Consider the following 23,384-nt stretch of genomic DNA (forward strand, 5'->3'; position numbering starts at 1 on the left):
TTTTTTTTATAATCAAAAGTTAATAAATATTAATAAAATGAATATATTTAAATTAAAAAAAAAAGAGATGAAATCTGATTCAAACCGATGTGCCATCCCCTTGTAAGATCCAAATATTTCATTCATTAAAATTTTATTTGGCTATAACTCTGGAACCAATTAAAATAAGTACCACTTAAGAGGTATCATTGACAAGCTCTCAATAAGGGCTTATTATTGCAGTTAAGAAAAAGTCCAATATCCAATTTTTTGGATTATGGGCTTTTTTGGACACTTTTGGTCCAGTTGATTGCAATCAAAAGGGAAAGTGGACTAGATGTTAACAACAGTCCTAAATCCAAAATTTCAACATCCTACGGCTAATCATTTTTCAGTTATGTGAGATATGTACGCATACACATACGTATATACATACGTCATGCCAAAACTAGTCAAAATGGATATTTCCATTGAAATCTGAAAACGGAAATTTGTCACAGTCACAATACTACCTTTACTTCATACAAGGAGTAAAAACAATGATAATTTCAATGAAATTAAGAATCTTTTTTTTTTAATTTTATTTTAAATTATATATTTTTTTAATTTCTTAAAAAAATAGAACATATGAATGCACCTTGAACTACTTTGATGTTGACTAATGTTTTTCTCCGTAAAAATATTATTTATGTAGCTGTATGTTTATTTGTGTACATAAAATTTATTGAAGTAACAAATAAATAATCTGGAATTTTCAACATTAACAGACTAACTAAGATCTAACAAATAAACAATTGCAAATTATTTCACTTGTAATTACTCTCAAATTAAAATAAAACTGTAAAAGATCAAAATATCATAAATTTAATATACCTTTGGGCAATAGAATCGGAAGGTGTCCTTGGTTCACTTGCTGTTTTAGTGTTTGTAGATGATCTTTTCTTTCGACTTCCAGCCTGTTCTCCTGGAAATTCTACGGCTACTTCTTCATCAGTAGACATCTCAGTTTCTAAATACCTATCAACAGCAGCTTCAAATGCTTCCTGCAATTTGCCTACCATCTCTGTATACTCTGAAATTACAAGGAAAATTATAAAAGTTAGACTTTTAAAACACAATCTTGTTACAATTATAAACCTGCTATTTGTAAATTCTTTATTGTTTCCAGTACCAGTAATTTTCTTAAGTCAAATTAAACAATATTATAGTAAAATGTGAATCATGTAACCAATATAAATTTTGACTAAATTAGGCTCATAGGGCTTAATTAATTTCGTTACTTTATTTGTATTTTACATTTTTTATTTTATAAATTTTTTATGTCAACGGACGATTTTAAAATGCAAGGTTAAATGGATTTATTCAGAGAAGAATGATTGTGATTCGTTTCTTATCGCACATTCTTTCTAAAAATAAAATTTTATTGTAGTGACATCATGCTTGCAATGGGAACAAACTTTTCCCACAGAAAGCATTACGTTAGTATGTATACACGCATTCACACAGACTGAGTAATTCTCAGAAATGGTGGTGGGGGTTAGACTGGGAGATCATCGAAAGATACAGTTTGTGTTCGGATTCATCGATGTGATCTTGAATGCAGTGACTTTGTTCGGAAAACTGTTCAGGAGGTTTGAAATTTATTTTTTATGCAGGATACAGGAATGAGAACCTATTATTAAAGGCCTCTGCAAAAATACTTCAATGGATCCATTACAATATTACTAATCCGTCGACTATTTAATAAAGAACTATTAAAAATATTACTTGTTATAATGATAAATTATGTTCAAAATTATAACTAGAATTAATTTCAGATTGGCCAATTTTGTATTAACAAGATGATTTGTGAAATTCTGATATGCAAATATCAAAGTTCAAGTAGATAAATAATAAGGGTTCTACGAGTTTCAAGTAGTTTAATAATGGGTGTTCGGAGTCAAATATTCACCTAGCAAAAGAGCTTGTTTTATATGTTCTTTTTATGAATTTTTTATTTTTTATTTTATATATATATATATATATATATTATTAATAATGTATAATTATTCACTGCTGTTAGTAACATTTTTTTTTATGTGTTGAGTTACTGTAACTGGTTCTATGTTATTTTAAGATATAAACTTATGAAGCAGCATAGTCTTAGTACATTATTTTGCAAATCCCAACATTATAAATGCATTTATTTTTTTTTAAAACAAATTCTTTAACAATTTTTATTTTTGTAAAAAAATTTAATTTGATGTAGTATAGAAGCTTACAAAATGACGCCCGAACAGGGGCATAGAAATAGAAGCTTACACATGTGAATTAAAAGGGATTTTAACCTAGATCAGTTTGAATTTTCAATTTGTTGAGATTTTTTAAGATTAACATGAACTGTAATAAAGAAATAAAGTAGTATTATATATTTTTATTGTTAGGTAGAAAAAATAAGCGTCTTGAGCATTACAATTTGATAATTTATAAAATAACAAAATTTATAAAAACCAACTGAAATTTAGAAGTTCTGTACAGTAAGGATGGTGAAAATATTAAAAAAAAAAAAAAAACTAAAAACATGTTCAAAAATGTAACCAGAATTTTTCTTATTTTTATAAAAGTTAACAAATTATGGCTATTTTTTTACTACACAATTATTTTACTTTAGCTGCTTCAAGATCTTTTATTTTATATTATTTAGCATTAATGTGATGCAAGCTGATATTCATCCCAAGTTAGCAGTCTCTAATGCAATGAAATTTGCAGGTTATTTTAGTGTCAATCTAATAAATGATCCCTACTTCTTACTTTTCAACTTCTCCCACAACTTGAATAACATCAGTGTTATTCAATACAAGAAGCAATGAACAAGAAGTTATTTTGCAAAAAATAAAAATGTTTTTTTTTTTCTGTTTTCAGCATATATAAACTGTCAACATTAAATTATCATATAGTTATGAAACATTTTTTGTGAGTGATATTTCTTTTAAGTGAGAATTATTTATTTAATTCAGTCTAGACAAATTATTTTTAAAAAAACTTAATTAACTTGTTAAGTTAAGTTACATATTAACAAAATTAATTGTTAAATTATACATAACAATTTATAAAACTTTAAGCAAAATATTTTAATGAATTTTTTAATAAAACCTCTAGTCTCAGTTTCATGGAGACAAACATGCAAAACTGAGATAGTGCTTAAAGTGTTAATAAAAGAAAAACTTTTCACATGCGCCTACACAATAGTAATATCTATATAACTTATAAACATATAAAATAAAAATTCTAAATTACATAGCATATGGGTAAAGATAAGTTATTTGAAACACAATTGTAGCAAAACTTACACCTACAAAATTCTTATTTCAACAAACATTACTTTTTTTTAACAAGAACCTTCTAATTTTTATTTACTTTATTAAAATTACTAAGTTTTTCAATATAAGAATGTTTTAATTTTTATTTAAAGAAAATATTTTTATTATAAATCATCTACTTGCACCCACTTGGCTAAGAAAACTGTTGTGTCAGATAAGTTAGCTCGATATTACAATAATATCACCTTATAATTATTCAATCTGATGACCTATCCTATATATTTTCATAATTATTTTTAAAGAAGAGAAACCAAATTAAATAAGTTCTTTATTTAAACAGGATTCAAAAAAACAATAAAAAGATTACTATATACTCAAGCAAAAGCAGCATTTACTAAAAAATAAGAACTTTTTTGTTAAGTTAAATTTTAAAGAAAAAAACATCATTAACACAGCAAAAAATGTAATGCATAATTACTAAAATTCTTGGAAACTTTCATAATGAAGAAATTTTTAATTGAGCAACTAAATCTCAAATTAGATACATGATTAAAATTGAATAAAGACATATATAACTGCTATCACTTTACAACCAGAAAATTTCAGATAGAACTCTTGAAACATCTTATGAGATAGATTCTTGACATTGAGTAAATAACTAAATTGAAGCCAAACTGACAAAAATGAACAGTATAAAAAATAAGAACTTCTTATTGATCAATCTGAACCATCAAAAAACAATAAAGAGCAGAAATAAGAAAAAAACTTTACACTCACCATTATCTGAACCGTTATACTGCCTACAATTATCAACAATAAGCTGAAAATCTGCTTTAAAATCATTAAATGTTAGATATTCTCCATTATCTAATTTATCTTCCATCCTCTGAAGATCCATTGGATGTGTAATAACAGAATAATATCTAGGAGCATATTCTTCTTCAACTGGATCAACAAAGGGCCAAGCATCATCATGGTTTTTTATTCTATCGAGTATTTTGTACAATCCTGTTTGTAAATCTTCCACGCTTTGCCTAAATCTAAAATACAAAAACACATTAAAGAATATGTATAAAATTATATGAAAAAAAATTGTCACAATTTTAAATATTTTTTATATCAAGAGAAAACATTAATTAATATCCTGCCATTATTTTAATAAGCGATTTACCCTACAATTGCATTGATGTTGCTACTACGAGTTATATTAAGAAAGTTAACATCTTTTTCAAATGTGCTACCATGAATGATGTTAGAGCATTTTTATCCAGTTATGAGGGAAAATTTGACCATCATGAAATGATCAAATTTGATCAATACATTAGACTAGTGAATGTTTGGTCCAGAGTGACATGTTAAAATAAATATTTCCTAGTTAAGTTTACATCTAAAATGAGGTACATCTAGTTAATTCACTTTTTACAGCCCAAAAAATAAATCTTAAATTTGTTAAAGATTAATGGCAACGTATGAATTAAGCAATCGTAAACAAATGTTTGGACAAGCCAGTGCTGCTTTTAAAATCTTTCCTTGATTTTAATGTTCTGACTTTCACTTATTTGAAAATTAAAGGAACATCTCAAGAGGAATAAAAGATTGAAACAAAAGAAATAATCAAAACATTCTCATAGGAGCTGGAAGGAAATTTCTATATGGAGGCATTTGATAAACTGGTTTACCGCTGAGAAAAATGCTTAACCAATTTTGTTGATTATATACCACATACGAAAAAAGTACAATTAAAAATACAAACAAAGACTACTTCCAGTTATGCTACAATATGTTCACTGAGATATCTGTTTCATGCTTTAGGATGTCTGGCTTCATCTTAATAGAAAAACTGGATTTTCTTCTTTGGAAAAAGTCTGCAGACAAATTCACAGGAAGAAAAGATCATCAAATCACTGCAATACCAAGAACACTGACAATACAGTTCTCTACATGAATCTGGCAGTCTCACCAAAGCCCACAAAACTTCCAAAGAAAGGTAAATCTGCTAAAACAGGTATCATGAACAGACTTAGCCAACATATCAATAGAAAACCAAAGGAAAATGATGAAGATAATAACAGAAACTCTTCATCAATAGAAAAAGTAGCTAAATTTCATTTAACTCCAAATTGTAAAGTCATTAATAGACTAGAGCACACTGCATCATAGCAGCAGAATTTAATTGAATATAAAAAATAGATTTTTTTCATTTATTTACTATTTACACTTTTACTTTCACAAGTTTAGTATTTTCACAGAATTCTTTACATTTCCAGAACATGTACAAGTAAATTTAGATATCTAAATAAAATGTTTATCTTTAATTCAAATTTCCATGTAAGTTCATATGTTCGCTCTGATCTTTGTAAAAGGGCTACACATAAGGAAGAGAAAAGAAAAAGAAAAATGTATTTTTATAATAATATATTGTTTACATACATGACTATTAATAAATAACAGTATGATTTAATCTTATTCCTTCAATATTTTACATTAACATGAAACAAAATTTTTGTTTTCTATTTTTCCACTTGTTTAGCAGAACTCTACAAACACAAAGTATAATTTTAAAAGTCTGTTCATCTGTGTCTAAGTATACCACTATAAATTTTAGAAATACTAAGCAGATTTACAAGCTTTGATAAACAAATCCCTAGATCTTGTGATGCTAAAAACATTAGAAAAAAATGTACCTGGGTGCCTTAAGTTAAAGCATACAGGAAATATGATAAAATGGTTGATTTTAGAACATTCTGCTAAAATAGCAATAGACATTGTAACAGACATATAAAGAAGCTAATATAAGCAAAGTTAGAAAATAAAATTTCATCTAAAAAGAAATCCAAGGCAGCATAAAACAAATCATAACAGTTTGAAACAAATCGTAACAGTTTATGGAAGAAAGCAGTGAAACTTTTTTTATTGTTTAATTTAATTCTTTTACTCAACAACATATAGTATTTGCTCAAAACTAAGCTGCACCATATGTTTTCCAAAGGTTTTGTGAAAAAAAGTTGATAAATAAAAACCAGTGCCAATGTCATCATTATCCCATATTCAGTTATTTTCGATTGATCTGACATTTGCGAGAATACATTTTTTAAAGAAGATATTACTTCATTTGGAAATTAATTCCAGACAACAGAAACCCATTTCACTATTGTTGAAGAACTTGGCATTTTTTTATTTTTCCATTAGAAGATGGTTTGCTGAATGTTAATCAATTTTTGTATTCTTTTCTTATAGCCGTCTTTGAAAGATCTCATAAAACAAACATTGACTGGTTGTGGTCATACCATCCAGAATTATCACCAAGTTACAATTTTCTTTCTTTGATTTATTTTTCACTGTATCAGCCAAATGTCTTTTGAATGCATCCACTGGAAGCATGTTTTTAGGTTTTTGGAGTTTCTGGTCTTCTATTCCACACAACATTTACCATCTTCCACAATTTTGGAACCATTCTTGTGGGCAAGCACTATCACATTATTAGAAAATGTCTAGTTTTTGCGCATGGAACTGTTTTTCTATTTATAATATTAAGAATGACAGTAATTTCTGGCTGTCTAACACATAGCATTATGACACAGTTTTTCATATCCTGTACTATTTTAATTCTTTTTCACCCTTTGAAGTTATTGTATAATTATGCAGCATTTCAAAGTAAAGGAGGGTTTCATCAGCATTTCCAATATTCTTAAATTCATATGTATTTTGCACTAAGCCCAAAGTACACATATCACTGAAACTTTCAAGCATATTTGCAACATCCGCAGAAAGTTTCTGGCAGATTAAGTTCTTTTTCTAAGAGAAAATCCCTCTTTTCATAAATTTATCAATGGCTTTTCTTGTCTCAATTGCAACATCTGTATTGTTACTGGCAGTGCTTTAAACCAAACATCTTTTATAAATTGGGCAACATAATCATCTACTTTTTAAAAACTTCTTTGGTTTTGGTCCTGTAAAATCCTTTATTATAGATTTGCAAGCAAAAATCAGATCACAATTTTTAACATTGATGAACATCTGTCAAACTGATTTATTTCCATTTTCTTCAGCATAAAGATCACCTTACTTTTTATACTAGTTTTGTAGTGATCTAATCTTGATGTCATTGCTACTACATTGATTACAAGACTGAAAAAAATATCAACAATAAAAATACCAAATAAAATTAAAATTGAAACAAGGAAGTACATACAACTGAGCTGTGACAGATTAAATACCTACTGAAGTTTAACACAGGCAATAAAATTTTTCAGGACACTATTAAAGACTTAATAAAATCAAGGATTCATTGTTGTCTCCGCCTTGCATTAATGATCCTGATAGCACATTCTGAAAAACTACCTGGCTAAGAAAATAAGCTAAAACTAACAATTTTTAACAAAAAAAAATTATTAACTTTGCAGAGTATGTTTTTATTTTTAAATGTTAATTTTTTTAAATGGTTATGTTAAATCAGAATAATGTACAATACTTAAGAAACTGGCAAATAAAAAACTAAGAGAATGATATATATATATATATATATATATATATAAACCTTTTTTAAATTTAAAAAAAAAGTTTATTTCCAAGAAATCAGAGTACAAAGGTCAACAATCTAATTTAAATAGCTTTATAGACTGCAATATCAGTTAACACACAATCTATGATTCATAAATGAAGCACTGACAAAAAGACGTGGGTATAGGTCCTGTTTTATAGAAGACACCATCATCAACCTGTAGATTATTTTGTTATAATTATTTGTTAATAAAAATAAATTGCTGACTGACAAATAAATATTATATGAAAAACCATCATATTTGTACAAAACTGAAAAACATGATCTAACCACAAATCTAATAAAAAAAACAATGAATGAAACCATTTAACCAAATTTTAAATAGAAAATATACTGCTAAAAAATTAAACAGACTTAAAAACCGAACTAATATTTACTACTTGGAAACACATTTCCAAAATCTTTATTTTTACTAGTTACAAAATCATATTAGAATTGGAATTCCAAATTAAAATTAAAAATACTATCAATAACCCAACCTTGATTTACTGAAAAAAAATTGAAAAAGAATTTAGACTGCTAGAGTACTTTGAAATATATTTAACATGTTAGTTTTCTTTTGTCTTAATAAAAATAAGAATACAAATTCTGATTTAGTGTAAATTGTAAAAAAAATATGCACCAAAATGTTTACTTAAAATTTAAACCTTGATGACTACTTAGATCAACACCAGCAGACATTATGGAAAAAAAAATTATACATCATAAAAAGTATATGAAATAAAAACTAAAAATAAACAATACTAATTGCCAAAAAAAAACATTATAAACAATAAGGATCTTAGAATAAGAATATAAAAATAAATAATAAAAGTACAATTAATTATTGTTCAATGAAATCACAATAATTTTTAGTTTTAAAATATCTAACATTTAACCTCCAAAAGTGCCTTAAAAGTTTAAATCTCAAACAAAAACTTGTTCAGAATCTACTCACTGTAAAAAGAGACAGTTCTAGACTGGAGGTTTAAATGTTTTAGATATTTTTAGATTAAATTTGCATTTTCCATTTGGATTACCTTGAATGACAACAATTTTTTTTTCTAAACTCTTGGATAAGAATACTTATAAAACAATACTTTCATTAAGTATTGTTTTTTGTTAATTAATATTGTTTATTGTCATTAAAATTATTTACTTTTTATGTTTTTTCTTGTGGTGTCTACTGATAATGATTGTTTAATACTCAAAATGTCTCTAGATTTATACTTTAAGTAGCATTTTTTTTTTAGTGTAATCCATTTTCAAATTAATCTCAATAACCATATACATATATATATTTTAAGAAGCAAAAGTAAACATTCATTAAAATACTTTCTAATTATCTATACAACTGGATATGACCTTATTTACCATTTAAATAATTTGAAACTTGATTATGTAAGGTAATTTTATTTTTACAACAGTGTTTTTTAAATTAAGAACACAATTTTAAACTTATATCAACAATTATATGAACATAAATAAATATTTATATTATTGGTATGTCAATAATAACATAAAATAATGTTTTTAATGTACATTAAAATCAGTAAATTTGTTTGTAATTAAACAAGAAACCATTAATCAGATTTATAGGCTACAGACAATCTGCATTAAGAAGAGGATAACTTCATTAATAGTACTCATCAGACCTAATGAACTGTAACATTATTAACACCTAACTCCAAGAAGGCAAACTACTACAACGTACCCTGATCCCAGGCAGTCCCTCTATGGTTTGATCATCCCCTTACTCTTCATTCCTTCTTCTCGGATAAATGTCTAAGGGGTTGGTTCAGTTGCTATAGCCAGTAAGGCAGCTGATTACGAGGTTTGTCCCAAAAGTGTGCTGATTTTCCTACAGATGAACAGGCAATGTAAAACCTTGATGTGCAACAAGTGCGTAGGTAGTGAGTGACCTTGGCTGCATGTGCACACTTGTTTCAAATGGACTGGTTGAGATAGTCACGCACTACTGCTGTTTGTGTTTTATAACACAGAACAACGTTACGCTATCAAATTTTGTGTGAAACAAAACTTACAGAAACATTTGATTCTTTAACTAAAGTTTATGCAGATGCCACTCTATCAACAACTACGGTTTTTAAGTGGCACTTCGCTTTCAAAGAGGGCTGAGAAAATATTGAAGACAACCCTTGTTCTGGAAGACCAACCTCGTCAACAAATTATGAAAATGTGGAAGTGGTGTGAGCTGTGATGACGAAAGACCACCAACTGAGTGTCAGGATGACTGCAGAAATAACAGCATTGGATAAAAATGCAGTTCATATAATTTTACCAAATCGTTTCCACATACGAAAAATTTGTTTAAAACTTGCACTGAAAAACTTGTTTGTGGAGCAAAAACAGACTGGAAATTTGTCAGGATTTACTAGGAAGACTGGAAATAGAGACAAATATTTTGGATAAAGTAATAACAGGCGATGAATCATGGGTGTTAGAATGTAATCCAGATACTAAACAGCATAGTTCTGAATGGCACACAAAAAGTTCTCCTCATCTGAAGAAACATGCATGAGGAGATCAAGGTGAAAACAATGTTGTTTTTTTTTTACAGCTGTGGCATTGTGCACAAAGAATTAGTACCTCCAGGACAGACAGTTAATAGCACCTTTTACAAAGATGTCTTAGAAAGCCTTCGAAAATGGGTCCAGCAAGTCCAAACAGACATTGCACATGATTAGGTGCTGCACCATGAAATGCGCCAACTCACACTTTACTTTCAATTCGAGAATTTCTGGCAAAGAAAAACATTCCCCTACTTTCACAGTCTCCCTATAGCCCAGATCTAGCTCCATTTGATTTCTACCTGTTTCCTAAGTTGAAGGGTCATCATTTCTGGACGATAGAAAACATAAAAAAAACTGTAACCTATGTACTACACATACTTAAGGAAAATGACTTGGTACTGCTATGAACAGTGGAAGAAATGGAACCACTGTGTGACTTCCTAAGGGTCATACTTTGAAGGAGGTAACTTTTAATTTCAGTTAAGTCCAATAGATAATTAAATAAAAGATCAGTACACTTACGTTTGGGACTAACCTTGTATTTAATAGAGTTCAGTGGGATAGCGTCCCTCTATACAAGTAGACTGTTTGCTAGAGGTCACATAAAAACTCAAACTGGCAGCTGAGATGCCTATTAGGGAAAAACTAGGTCTTTTCCTATTCCTCATAAAATTTAATCTAATCTAATCTACAGTATTTAAACTTTTGTCTGCACTGATTTATTTATGAACAATTCCCATAAATTGAAAAATAAACTTGTAAGCATTTTATTGTATACTTCAAGTACAATAGTGAAAAAATCACACAGAATAAGCAAGTCAATTTCAGAAGTCTCTTAACCACTCTCAAACAGAATGTTATGATACAACAGAACATTGGCTTATAATAGTTTAATTAGGTAAACAGTACTCACAAGACAACTACTTTTAGACTTTTCCTTGAAATTATTAAACATTTCATATTACTGAATTTATAATCTACGTTAACAAAAAATATTGATTAACAATATGTACTGTAGTTAATGTGTATTTTACTAGTAAAAAATTTAGTTATTAATGATATATTTATGACAAAAGGCAAAATATTAATAAAAAAACTGCATTATGAAATATTAAATTAATAAGTATAAATTTTTTTTCAGATTTGTAACCAAATTTTAATAAAAAAAATAAAAAACTTTTTGTTCCAATGAGGTTTAGAAAACTGATGTTCTACTGTAATGAATGTAAATTAACAACTATTTTAAAATAAAAATTGTATTTTAATAAAACAGATTATAAAAATCACATGTATAGTCCTTGAAAATCGGTAAAAAAAAAACCTTTAGTGACTGAAGAAAAATTCATATAAAAATTGAATGTTGACACCAAAATTGTCTTATTAACTTACAAGCAGATGACTCAAAATGGTTCATAATTTTTTTAAAATAATTAATTTGTACCTCGATAAAAATTAAATGTGCTAAAATTACTACATTACATTATATTTATATAACCCAAAGAATTAGCCAAAGGTGATACATTACAGTTTAAAAAATAAAATAAACGAGAAAAACTATTATTAAAAAAACCCTTTACAGTTTCAAAAATTCTTAAATTGACAATGGTAAGTTTTGTAACAATGATAAATATCGTTTGACAGGCAGCGTCATTAGATCTGATAGATGTGTAGTAAAGCTTTGTAAAATGGTTATTTTGGTTATATTTCTAAAATAAAAAATGTATTACTTAATAGTACAATAATTTACATTTATTTTTCAACAACTTGAAAAAGTATATTTTTCAAAATTTTCATAGTTATGATAATTAGTTTTGGAGTTGTTACTTATTAAATATTAACATTTATTGATCAGGACTGACATTCCTTTTCTAATTCCAAGTAAATAATAATAGAACATTTGTCATAAAAGGAAAAGAATGTCTTTGAAGGTTGATAATATCTTATAAGCTTAATGGAAGAAATCAAATACAATACGATAGATAGATTTATGTTCTTTTCTGTGCTGTTATTAACAATTTATCTAAGGAATTTCAGCAAATTATGCTAAAGCACACAGTTTCTGTTATCTCAATTTCAACAATCCATAAGTAAGAGATCATATAAAAAATTAAGACAATAAATATTTAAGAATAGTTATATGTCATTTAAGTATTTATAATAATTTTTCAATACCTGCATTTTTTATAAGCAGAGGTTTTAAATTACTTTTTTGACTTTTATTAAAGACCAGAATATTTTTTAACGAAACCTACTTTTTAACAGCACACTACAGAATTTCATAATTTCAACTAATATTTTTAAGAACACGGAAATCAGATTGCATATTTTTATCTTACAAGACTGTGATTAATATATATTTTAATCTTTATTACCAGTGGCATAACATTGTTATTCTTTAACAATGTACAAATATTATCATCAAGAAAATAAATTAAAATTTTTAATTGATAAAAGGTTTATTGTTCCTTAACTGTTTCAGCAAAATACCTTAATACACCATATACACATACACTGTTATCTGATTCCTTGTTTGGTTAGAAGTTTAATTTATTTTGTTACAAAGTTGTGTTTGAATTATAAAGTTTTAAACATTTTATTCTGTTTATAAGTATTGCTAAGAGAATGATAATTATAATCTTCATGATAGTTTTTGTTTTTAGCATGTATTTTTTATTTTCATTTTTTTACATGTATTGCCTTTAATTTTTTTATACTAGTATCAAATTGCATGATGTCTTCAATAAAAATGTAGGATATCTTTTAAAAAAAAAAAATATTTTGATTGTTCGATTAAGAGTAAAAATAATTTTTTTAGTTTTATTTTTTTGTTGTTACTTGTAATTTAACTGAACAATTTTGAAAAATAAATTTTTGTAAAATATCTTACATAAACAGAAAAATAAAATCGGAAAAGATTGCAGACTTTAAAAGGTAAGGGTGACAACAATTACTTCATACTGCTTCAAGAAAAGGCAGATAATTGAACAAATGTAGTGTAAATTTTATAATTAATAGCTGTGATTTCCAACCACTTACAAATTCTAAATTACTTTAATACCTTTTTCTCAACCCAATGTTCACATAAATAATGAATCTATGTATGTACTGTAAAAATGTAGTTTAAAGAAATGTTTCACTGGAAAAACATAATATTCTTTCTAAAAATTAACTTCCAAATTTTGTTAAAAATGGTTACCATAATTAAGTCAGGATTAAGAAATCTTTTCTTTAAACCTTTAGAGAAATTTCTAATAAATAATATATTTTTTTAATTTATATTTAAACAGATTCCTTTTTTATTCATTATCTTAACAAAGTTCTTGAACATTGATATTGCAGAACAGAATATAAAAGCAAAAAACAACCCAGGAAAATAAACATGCAAAATTTCCCAAGTTCATATAGATTTTCTTTATATACAATAGCAAAGAAAACATTTCAAGTACGATACCAAAACTCAGTTTTTTTATTATTGGTTCACCTGATATATAACTCTTCAAAGAAAAAGTTTTTACTTCAAGATATGTATTACAGTATGCACTGAATGAATTTAAATGGAAATTAAAAATGTACATAAGAAAATTATTTGATGAAATTTTCTAATAACTGTTTAAACTTGAATGTTTTAACAGTGTCTCAATAAATCCAGAAAGAAATTTATGATAATAGTAATCAAAGGGATACAACTTTATAAAATAACATGTTAGAAATTTTACAAATTTATATTTATCTCCTCAGTGTTATTTTTATAAATGACATAATAGAATTACTCAACCAATTATAGTTTTGTTGCAATGAACAAAAAAACAAGTTAAAGCATTATAGATAAAAGAAACTTATTTAAAAGCAATCAAACTAGCAACAAGCAAAAATGTTTGTTTTAAAAACAAGCAATCCGTAAACAAAATCTTCTTACATCTAACAGTATTAAAAATAGAAAAAAAATATACCACCAAAATAAACAATCTTTTCATGTAATATGCTTACTCTATATATATATTTTTATAGTACTTTCATAACAGTCTTCCTCCCTCACTTTAAAATTAAAAGCAATTTTGCTTTTAATGATGAAATTATAGAAAAAAAAATTAAGTTAAGAAATAAACAACTGCTTTTTACTCTTAACTATATGGAAACAAAATTGAAACCAACACACATTTTTACAATCTTATAATTTAAATACAAAAATTACAACAGCTTAGTAATATGCTGTCAAGTTAGATTGTAACCATAAAAAAAAATTCATTAGATTTTTTTACCTAACTCAACACCTTGTAACTATAACTTTTAATATTTAATTTTAACAATACTTTTAATTTTATTTCAATCGCATCAAATTATTCACTGAAATGCTCACTATATAGTAGCATGCAGATGAAACTTAAAACTAATCTTAAAGATTTACATAATTGCACAAATACATAATGTATTTGAAAGATAAACTTTTAATAATATTTTGATATAGTTTGTCAGTAAAAAAATCAACTTTTCATATTTAATTTTGCACACATTAAAATTCCTTTATAGCTGCATCATAAGCTAAAAAAACACAAATTTGGATAAAAATTGGAGAAGGCATTTATTTATATTTAACAAAAATAATCTAAATTTATTAAAATGTTCTTGTAGACAAGGTGGGTTACAGAAAGAAATAAATAAAAATGTAATAACCATAGATGTATTTCTCTTTTAAAATAAATTTGTGCTGACTTCTTGTTAAATTTATCCAGGCTGCCAAGAAAATAAATGACAGATATAATCTGGTAATTATATCAACAAAGTTCAGAAAAATAACTTCAAATATATTTTGTGTTAAAGCAATATTATGTAGATTTCAATCATCTTAAAAATTTATCCTAACACCTGTTATATAATGAGATATTTCAGTGAAGAAATGATCTGAAAATCAAATTTGTCTTTTGGTAATCATACTGTGACAAGCAGGTCAAACTGATACAAATTCATTAATTTAAATAGTGCTGTAATGTAATAACATTTTAGAAATAAAATAAATACTACCAGGGCTATAATATGCAATGGAATATGCACATGCATATCCAATCACACACCACACACATAGAGAGAGAGAGAGAGAGAGAGAGAGAGAGAGAGAGAGGGGGGTTAAAACTCTTTTTAAGTAAAAAAATTAATGTTAAAAAATTTGTTTTTTCTCAATATATTGTTAATTTGAAAATTCAATCTGACAGTTAATACAGCATTTATTTTTAGTGCTGATACACAATATATATATATATATATATATATATATGCTCACTAGCATCGGAAGGGATAGTGCCAGTGCCCCAGTTGTGAAATGAAAAGACATATACATATATATTTCTGATGCTAATGAACAGGGAAACATTCAAAATAACCAAAAATTTCTACCACGAGAGTTGTTAGTCATTAAAGAAACAAATGGCTACAGTAAAAAAGGTATTTAATAATTTAAATTGAAACTGTCTAAAGTACAAGTTAAATCCCATGACAGAAAATATAAACTGTTTCAAAAAAATGTCCATTATTACAACCTCTTTAGTTTATTTAAAATTTTGGCTCGGCTTGAAACTTCTACCATGGAAGAGTAGCATGTTGTGATAAGATTTTGATTTTTACTCACAAAAGGTAAAACAGTACTATAAAAAGTGTATTAACTTATAACTGGATTGAGCAGTTTAAATCAGGGAGAACAAGTGTCACCAAACACAAAGTGGCAAGACACTTTACAAAATCGCATTAATGATCTCATTCACAAGAGCAAGTGCATAAAAGCTTTGGAAATTGCTGAATTTGTAGTGCAAGTAATTACAGTGGTAATCAAATGGATAGTATAAGCTGAATTAACTCAAACTATGTTGTTTAAGATGGGCTCTTAGATAATTGACTCAAATCAAAGACACCCAAACTCACATTTGTATGAAATTTAAAAAATGGTTTTTAGTGGGAAGATAATGCTTTTTTAGATAGCAACTGATAAAACTTTGATGCAATACTTTAATCTAGAACCCAAACCTAAGATTATGAAATACAAAACATCTGTGTTTGCCCTCCAAGAAAAAATTCAAAACCTATGTCAGCCAGTAGTGATGCTAACAATGTTCTGGGACAATAAAGGCCTAACTTATTGCCTTTATTTGGAAGAATAATCTGCAATCAACAGTAAGTACTAATGACATGCTAGAAAATAAAGTGATACTCCCAATAAGAAAAAACACACCACTTCTCTCTCAAAAGATAATTTTTCTGCATGATAAAGCCTGTCTACATATCGCTAAAAAAACACAGGAAGCTATTCAAACGTTGGGCTAGGTGTAGCCACATCCAACTTGCAGTCCCTATCTAGCATAATCATGTTTTTTGTCTGTTCCTCCCAAAGATTTTTAAAGTGGTATCATGTTCAGTAACAGTGAAAAGGTCAAAAAGTACAAAAATGACTCAGACACTAAGATGAACAATTCTAAGTAGCATGTTTCATAGCTAGAGAACATTTCTTCTTAACTTCAACTTCTATGGACTTCCCATTCACATAAATTATAATTCTTATAATGAATAAAATGATCCTACTCTACTAATCAGCATTTGTATATGAGTCTGTCGTTCTGTGTCCGTCCTCCTTAGCTTAGCAGATAATAGGAATCAAAGTGTACCGATCACTAGTGGAAAATCCCAATTTGTTAGTACGTGTATCGTGGTGGTCAGGTATATACTTGTTATTTACTAATTTTATTAATCAATAGTTAATATTTAGAAGTAAAAAAAGGATTCTTATTTAGCAGGAGAGAGTCTACGTGCATCCAGCCGGTGCACCACGTGGCCCACTCTGTACCAATAGCAGCAGCTGGACTGGCAACTAACACAACTTCACACAAGCCAATTCCCTATTATAGATATGGCTAGTGTTAAACATTAAATGTCTATTAAATTCTATATCTACTCACTCCTTGGGCCTAATTTAAATATAAAAACACCAAAATGTTCAGAAAAATATTCTCTACTCATAATATAATATGCTTTTCATAATGTATTTCTGTAAAATACTTAATATTCTCACAAATACGAGGATATGAACACATCAGGGTCCAGAGAGAAGAGCCCTCTGGCTAGACAATTGGGCAAGCGAAGTGAGCCCTGACCAGCTAGTATAATATTAAAATATTACATAAAAAGAAGAAACTCTTACTTGGAATTTTAAAAATAATAATATTAAGATCTAATAACAAAAACATTTAAGACCTACTTACTAAACATTACTAAAAATTAAAATTGCTAATGTAATCATCATACAATAGTTCATTAATAGCTTTAATCAACAAGCAGAGGTTTACTGATTAATAACTCTTATCTCTCTGAGAGAGAGTCTTTTATATACAAAAAATAAATTCTACATCCAAAATTTATAAAAAGAATGAAGTTTTACTATTAATAACCATTAAAAGTCATGTAATACACATAATAAAAAGTAATCCATTTCAATTTTTTATAAACCACCATAAAAGAGCTAAAAGAAAAATATAAACAAAGTAATAATGTGTGTATATAAAAATTAAAATAATGTATGAATAAATTAATAATAAAACAATACATTAAGCAACAAAATCACTTACTTTATATATACAAGTAGCACATTTTTCACACACAGGATGTGGAACTTTTTTTGTTAACTATAATGCAGAAGGCCCATGTAAGGTATAATTATTAACATAAAACAGATATATATTTTTTTAAATCAGTTTATTGTGGTTTTGAATTACAGACATTTACCTTACATGTAAAAATAAAAAATTAAGTACAGTAAAACATCTTGCTACAATTACATCAATTTATTAAATTCAGCAACAACATTATATATTAATTAAAAGGTAGGTTCAAATATGAAAAGGGATTTTTGTGCTGTGTTTATTCTGAGTTGAAGACAGATAAAGCTTATTAGCAAAACATCAGTTTGTCAATAGTGCTGGCTTTCTCCTCCCTGTGAGCTGCAATTATCATGTATGGGCACATATTAGAGTTGCACAGCAAACAGTAATCAATGTTATTTTCTACAAATTTAAGGAGTTTCACCATAACTCAGATTCATATAACTTAAAGATCAGTTTAGGGCTGAGTCTTTCAGTCCCAAGAGTTTGAATAAGTGTACATTATTTCGAGAGTAGGAAGAGAATTAAAATTATATGCATGGTTATGAATACAGACTTTTTTCAAACTGTAAAGGTTGTAAAAGCATTTTTGAAAGTAAAAAGCATCTTTGTTTTACAACAAATTTATTGTATTTATTTTAACTTTAATATATGCATCACAATTTACATTTTAAAGCTGTTTATCCATAAAGTCACCACGAGTTAAAAAACCATGCCAGCGATTTTGAACTGTATGACAAAATTTCCAAATTAAGAGTTAGTATTAATTTTCTCTCTGCATAAGGAATTAACTCACACTAAGACTTTGTGATCCCAGAAAATTGTGGCAATCGGTTTCCATTTTTGAAGTGCTTGTTTGAATTTTTTGAGTTTGAAAGTGATTGAGAATGATGCCATTGGAGTGATTGTCATTTACTCTCTGGTGTCTATTACGAAACCCACATTTCATTACCATTCACTATGTGATCTAACATTTCATTGACATTTCTATGGTACCACTCCAGGAATGACAGAGCAGCAAACATGCAATTTTTTTTATTACTGTCTGTTCACATTCTTAGGATTCATCAAGCACAAATTTTACAGTAATTCAGGTGAACAGTCACATTTTCATGCAACAGAGACCTTGAACATACAGGAAATTAATCACCAAGTATGACTAATGTAAAACACCAGTTCTCTTTAACATGTCTGTCTATCTGCTCTTTCAGCTGTTCAGTAATGAGAATCCTGATGCTCATCATGAACAGATGATCTTCCTGCCGCAAATAAACAACATAATTTCCTTACATATCTTCATTCATTGCAGTCACCATAAATGACAGCTATTTGACAATGAATTTCTGTAAGATGAACACTGTGCGCAATCAAAAAACATATGATTGATCATATCTCATAGTCAACAGGATTTTCAATTTTTTTATTTATTATAGACATGCAAAATCATTCCTTGTCATAGTAAAGCTATGAAATTTCATACTGTGCTAGCAGAACCACTGAGACCAGCTGACCTTGACCCATTTTTGTGAGTAAAACTGCACGCATGTGATGCATAGACAATTCTTACTTTCTGGATGACCATAGTAAAACTAAAGACACTTACACAAGAGGGTCGGCGAATTATAATTAAAAAAAACTTCAAAAAAATGTTGGGTATAGAAACAATAAGAAGAGCTCAACTAAAATTTAACAATTGAGTGGCATTGTAGGTTACTCACCTTTAGCAGCTTATATACAAAGTACAGCAGCAAATTAATCCGAACAAAGGAAATTTTTGTTCTGTTGTAGGAAATTTTCATTTTGTGGCAGACTGCTTGCTGTTTAGTGTTTCAGGTTATGTTGTTAGTTCATATACAAACAGAATTAGTGGTTTTTGTGCTTTTATAATTCATTGTCAATTAGTTTTTGGTGACCCTGTGAGTTTCACTTATAAGTGTTATTCATTTCTAGTTAATACAACTGACATAACCTCCACAAAAGCATTTAAAAATTGTTGCTCTGTCCCACCAAATGTTCTGTCACACACAAAAGACAAACTGCCAGTGAGTGTAGTGTGGGGTTAGATACTGTAAATGAAATCGTGAAAAGGTTTAGGGAAACAAGTTCCATTTCTCCAAAGAGGAAAGGAAAATGTGGATGGAAAAAGAAAACCACACCTGCACAGGATTACTAATAAGAAAGAGCAAAATTAATCCACGATTGTCAGCTGTTGACCTTAATAGGGACTTGAGATCCAGTGGAACTAATGTTTCTGATTTGATAGTTCATAGAATATTGTTGGCAATGGGAAGGATTGCTCGGAAACCTAAAAAGAAGCAGTTACTGACACAGGTTATGAAAACAAAAAGACTTCAATGGGCAAAAGACTATTGAGACATGAAAAAAAATTATTTTTTCAGACGAGACTCATTTCTTTGTCCAAGAGAAGAAAGTAAACTACATTTGTACATCAGTAGATGAGAAGACTACTACACCAGCACATCTGCAACAATTTCCCAAATACCCAGCCAAAAAGATGTTTTGAGGATGTTTTACACATGAAGGGCCAGGAGCACTTATGCCTGTGGATGGGATGATGAAATTGGATCAATACATATGCCAAAGAAAAAGGTCAGTTATGCAGAAGAACCCAGAACTCATTTTCCAACAGGACCTTGTGCCATGTTACACAAAGAAAGCAAAAGAGTTCTTCAAAAACCAAAACCTTTTAGTGCTTTCATGGCCAGGGAACTCCCTCAACCTGAATCCCATTAAAAGTTTATGGGCTTTACTACAAAGAAGACTTGGGAAAATGGATTGTAGCAAAATAATAATTTTAGTAAGTTTGACTACTACACATTTTTTCTTTTAAAAATAAAATTTTCTGTTAAAAATACTTTTTTCGGATAGACTTTTTTTCCACTATAGATATGAAAAGAAGAAACAAGTTTTTAAATTCTTATTAACCCATGATGGAACATAGGTGCATTATTTCACTCCGGATTTGAAATAAGCATGTGGTGACGTAAAAGCTCATCTTCACTGTAGAAAGCAAAAACCAAATCTCCATTCAAGAAGATACTGGCACTTTCTATTGCATTTACAGAGTATTTCATCTTAATTTCAAATTGAACTAAGTACTAACTATTGGGAACACCAGTTATAATGAAGGCAGCACCGACAAAAGAACATGGCTGGAAAAAAATGCAATTCAAGATTTCTCTTTTAGAATTACAAACAAACTTTCTGAGTGCCGAAAGGAAATACATAGTGAAACATAATGTACAAGTCACCTCATGGTATTATAGTAGTTATTAAATTCCTGTTTATATTTGAACCCCCTCATCGAATACAATAAATTCATTATTAAACTATTTATTAATATTTATTTAAAAATAATAAAATTCATAGATGGAATTATGTAGTAATTAAACCAGAAATGTTTAGAACATTACTGACAAAGAAATAATAGATCACCAGGATGTATGTAAATGCAAGTAGTAAACCAAATTAGAAATCTGCTCAAAAAGTACCAGACCATACTCTTTTCTCAAAAAGGATCTGAATGAAGTGGTAAACTTTGTAGAGTAAAGCACTACTAACTAGGGCACTTAAGTATTTTTTTTCTAACTTCATGGAACATGTAAGTTATTGTCCAGTGGCCACTTTATATTAATACAGCAGGTGCTTATCACATTTTTATTTTGTGCATAACAACAGAACTTATTAAACAACATTAAAGTATCAAGCTCAGCCAAAAATTTGGTGATAGTCAAAGCCAGATAAGAAAAGATTAAGCAAGCTTTTGGGAAAAAACTATGAGATTACACAAATTGACTAGTTTAACGGTTTTCAAAATGGCAGAACTTCAGATGAAATTAGACAGGATACCAGTAAATAATCAACAAATTGAGATTCAAAGGCAATGAATACTGTTGGCTGCCCATCCAAGAAATTGCAAATGACATAGCGACAAAACATGTTATTGATAAGATATGTTAATTTGTCATAGATTAGGTTACATATCCCAGTAGGCCTAAAAATAATATTAATAATGAAATGTTTGACTCATTAGTCTATCTGATACAATCCAATTCATTAATACTGTAGTGCATTCTGTATTATAGTGTCAACAAATTTACATTGCTTTGCTTTAAGATCACAGTCTTGAAATCGTTCCTTAAAGATCATCATTGACACAGTGTATGCCACTTCACCTCAATCATTGGTTTGGCATACAATCAACACGTTCAACAGTTTTCACTACACTGAGACTTCTCCATAACATCTTATGCGATACTGGTTTAACAATGTAATAATAAAACAGCGTCTTTAGGTGTTTTTCTACATCTTCATATGTAATTATCACCTGATGTCTAAATTCAATGAGAGTTGTTGGCAGCAATTAGTTAATTAACATGAAGAGTTTTGTTTTCTTTATCGAATTTCCCTAAAATTATAGTAGTGCTTCTTCATAAACCAATTCTGTCAATTTTATTGTTTCAGGTTTCTTACAGCAAGTTAAGAAAGAATACAAACCAGGATCTGATATGAAGATTGTGTTTGATTGCCAATTTAATTGTATGTTGTCAATGGGATTAGAATTTCTACTATCTTTTAGCTCATATAAGTACACTGCCATTTTGATGGGACAATATTTTAAATACTATGACAAGCATTTTAACAAGCAACATCATGTTCTTTAAATCAAAATTCTTCACTGCCACCTATTCTAGTGATTATGAACATGCAGCATTCTAAACTAGGAGCTCCAACAGCAAGTTCAAATTGTTCAAACATCTGAGACATGATGGTATTCGAAGACCAATCTGGATCATAGTATTTAAATTGTGAAAGCATATGACTCAACAAAGTATAGTTGTTAGAGAAAGATTCGTGTTAATAATTTCATTAAGGGAATAAAGTTAGTACTTCTACCAAAAATAAACTTTATAAATGAAGACCAAACATTAGGGTAAATAACCAGTCACTAACTCCAAAAACAGCTGTAAGAAGCACAGTGAATAGAGTGGAAGTGTGTATTCAAGAAGAAGGAGGCCACTTTCACATTTACTGTAGAATTTAAGATGTAAAAATAAAATATATTAACTTAATCATGCATTTTTCATTTAAGTATACTTAATGATACAAAAAGTAAAAGTAGGCCAAATTAACTGTACTAAACGATATAGATTTTTTCTGTATCATGCTAGTGACTTATCTAATTTGACTAATTCTTTTTTTATACAATTTTTACCAAACATTCTAAAAATGTCAGAAGCCATAGGACAATGCTAAATCTGATAATGTAGAAAAATATATGGCATTAGTCTTTATCCAGTGCTATAATACAGAATGTTTCATATAAAATGCAACCAATCAATCAGCCTATTATCAAATTTTAACTGACACCCTA

General features: G+C 28.2%; 1 protein-coding gene across 3 annotated transcripts in view; it reads right to left on the minus strand.

Moving 5' to 3' along the window:
• The window catches only part of dikar (CECR2 histone acetyl-lysine reader dikar), a 91,713-nt gene that overhangs the window by 24,098 nt on the left and 44,231 nt on the right, over window positions 1-23,384 (minus strand). For all 3 annotated transcript variants that reach the window (XM_075373408.1, XM_075373409.1, XM_075373407.1), the window contains exons 9-10: window positions 4,056-4,318; window positions 853-1,051 (exon numbers count right to left, since the gene is read on the minus strand). In XM_075373408.1, the coding sequence (XP_075229523.1) occupies window positions 853-1,051; window positions 4,056-4,318 (462 nt within the window). The remainder of the gene's footprint in view (window positions 1-852; window positions 1,052-4,055; window positions 4,319-23,384) is intronic.

Source organism: Lycorma delicatula, chromosome 8 (assembly GCF_047948215.1).
Source record: "Lycorma delicatula isolate Av1 chromosome 8, ASM4794821v1, whole genome shotgun sequence".
Lineage (NCBI taxonomy): Eukaryota > Metazoa > Arthropoda > Insecta > Hemiptera > Fulgoridae > Lycorma > Lycorma delicatula.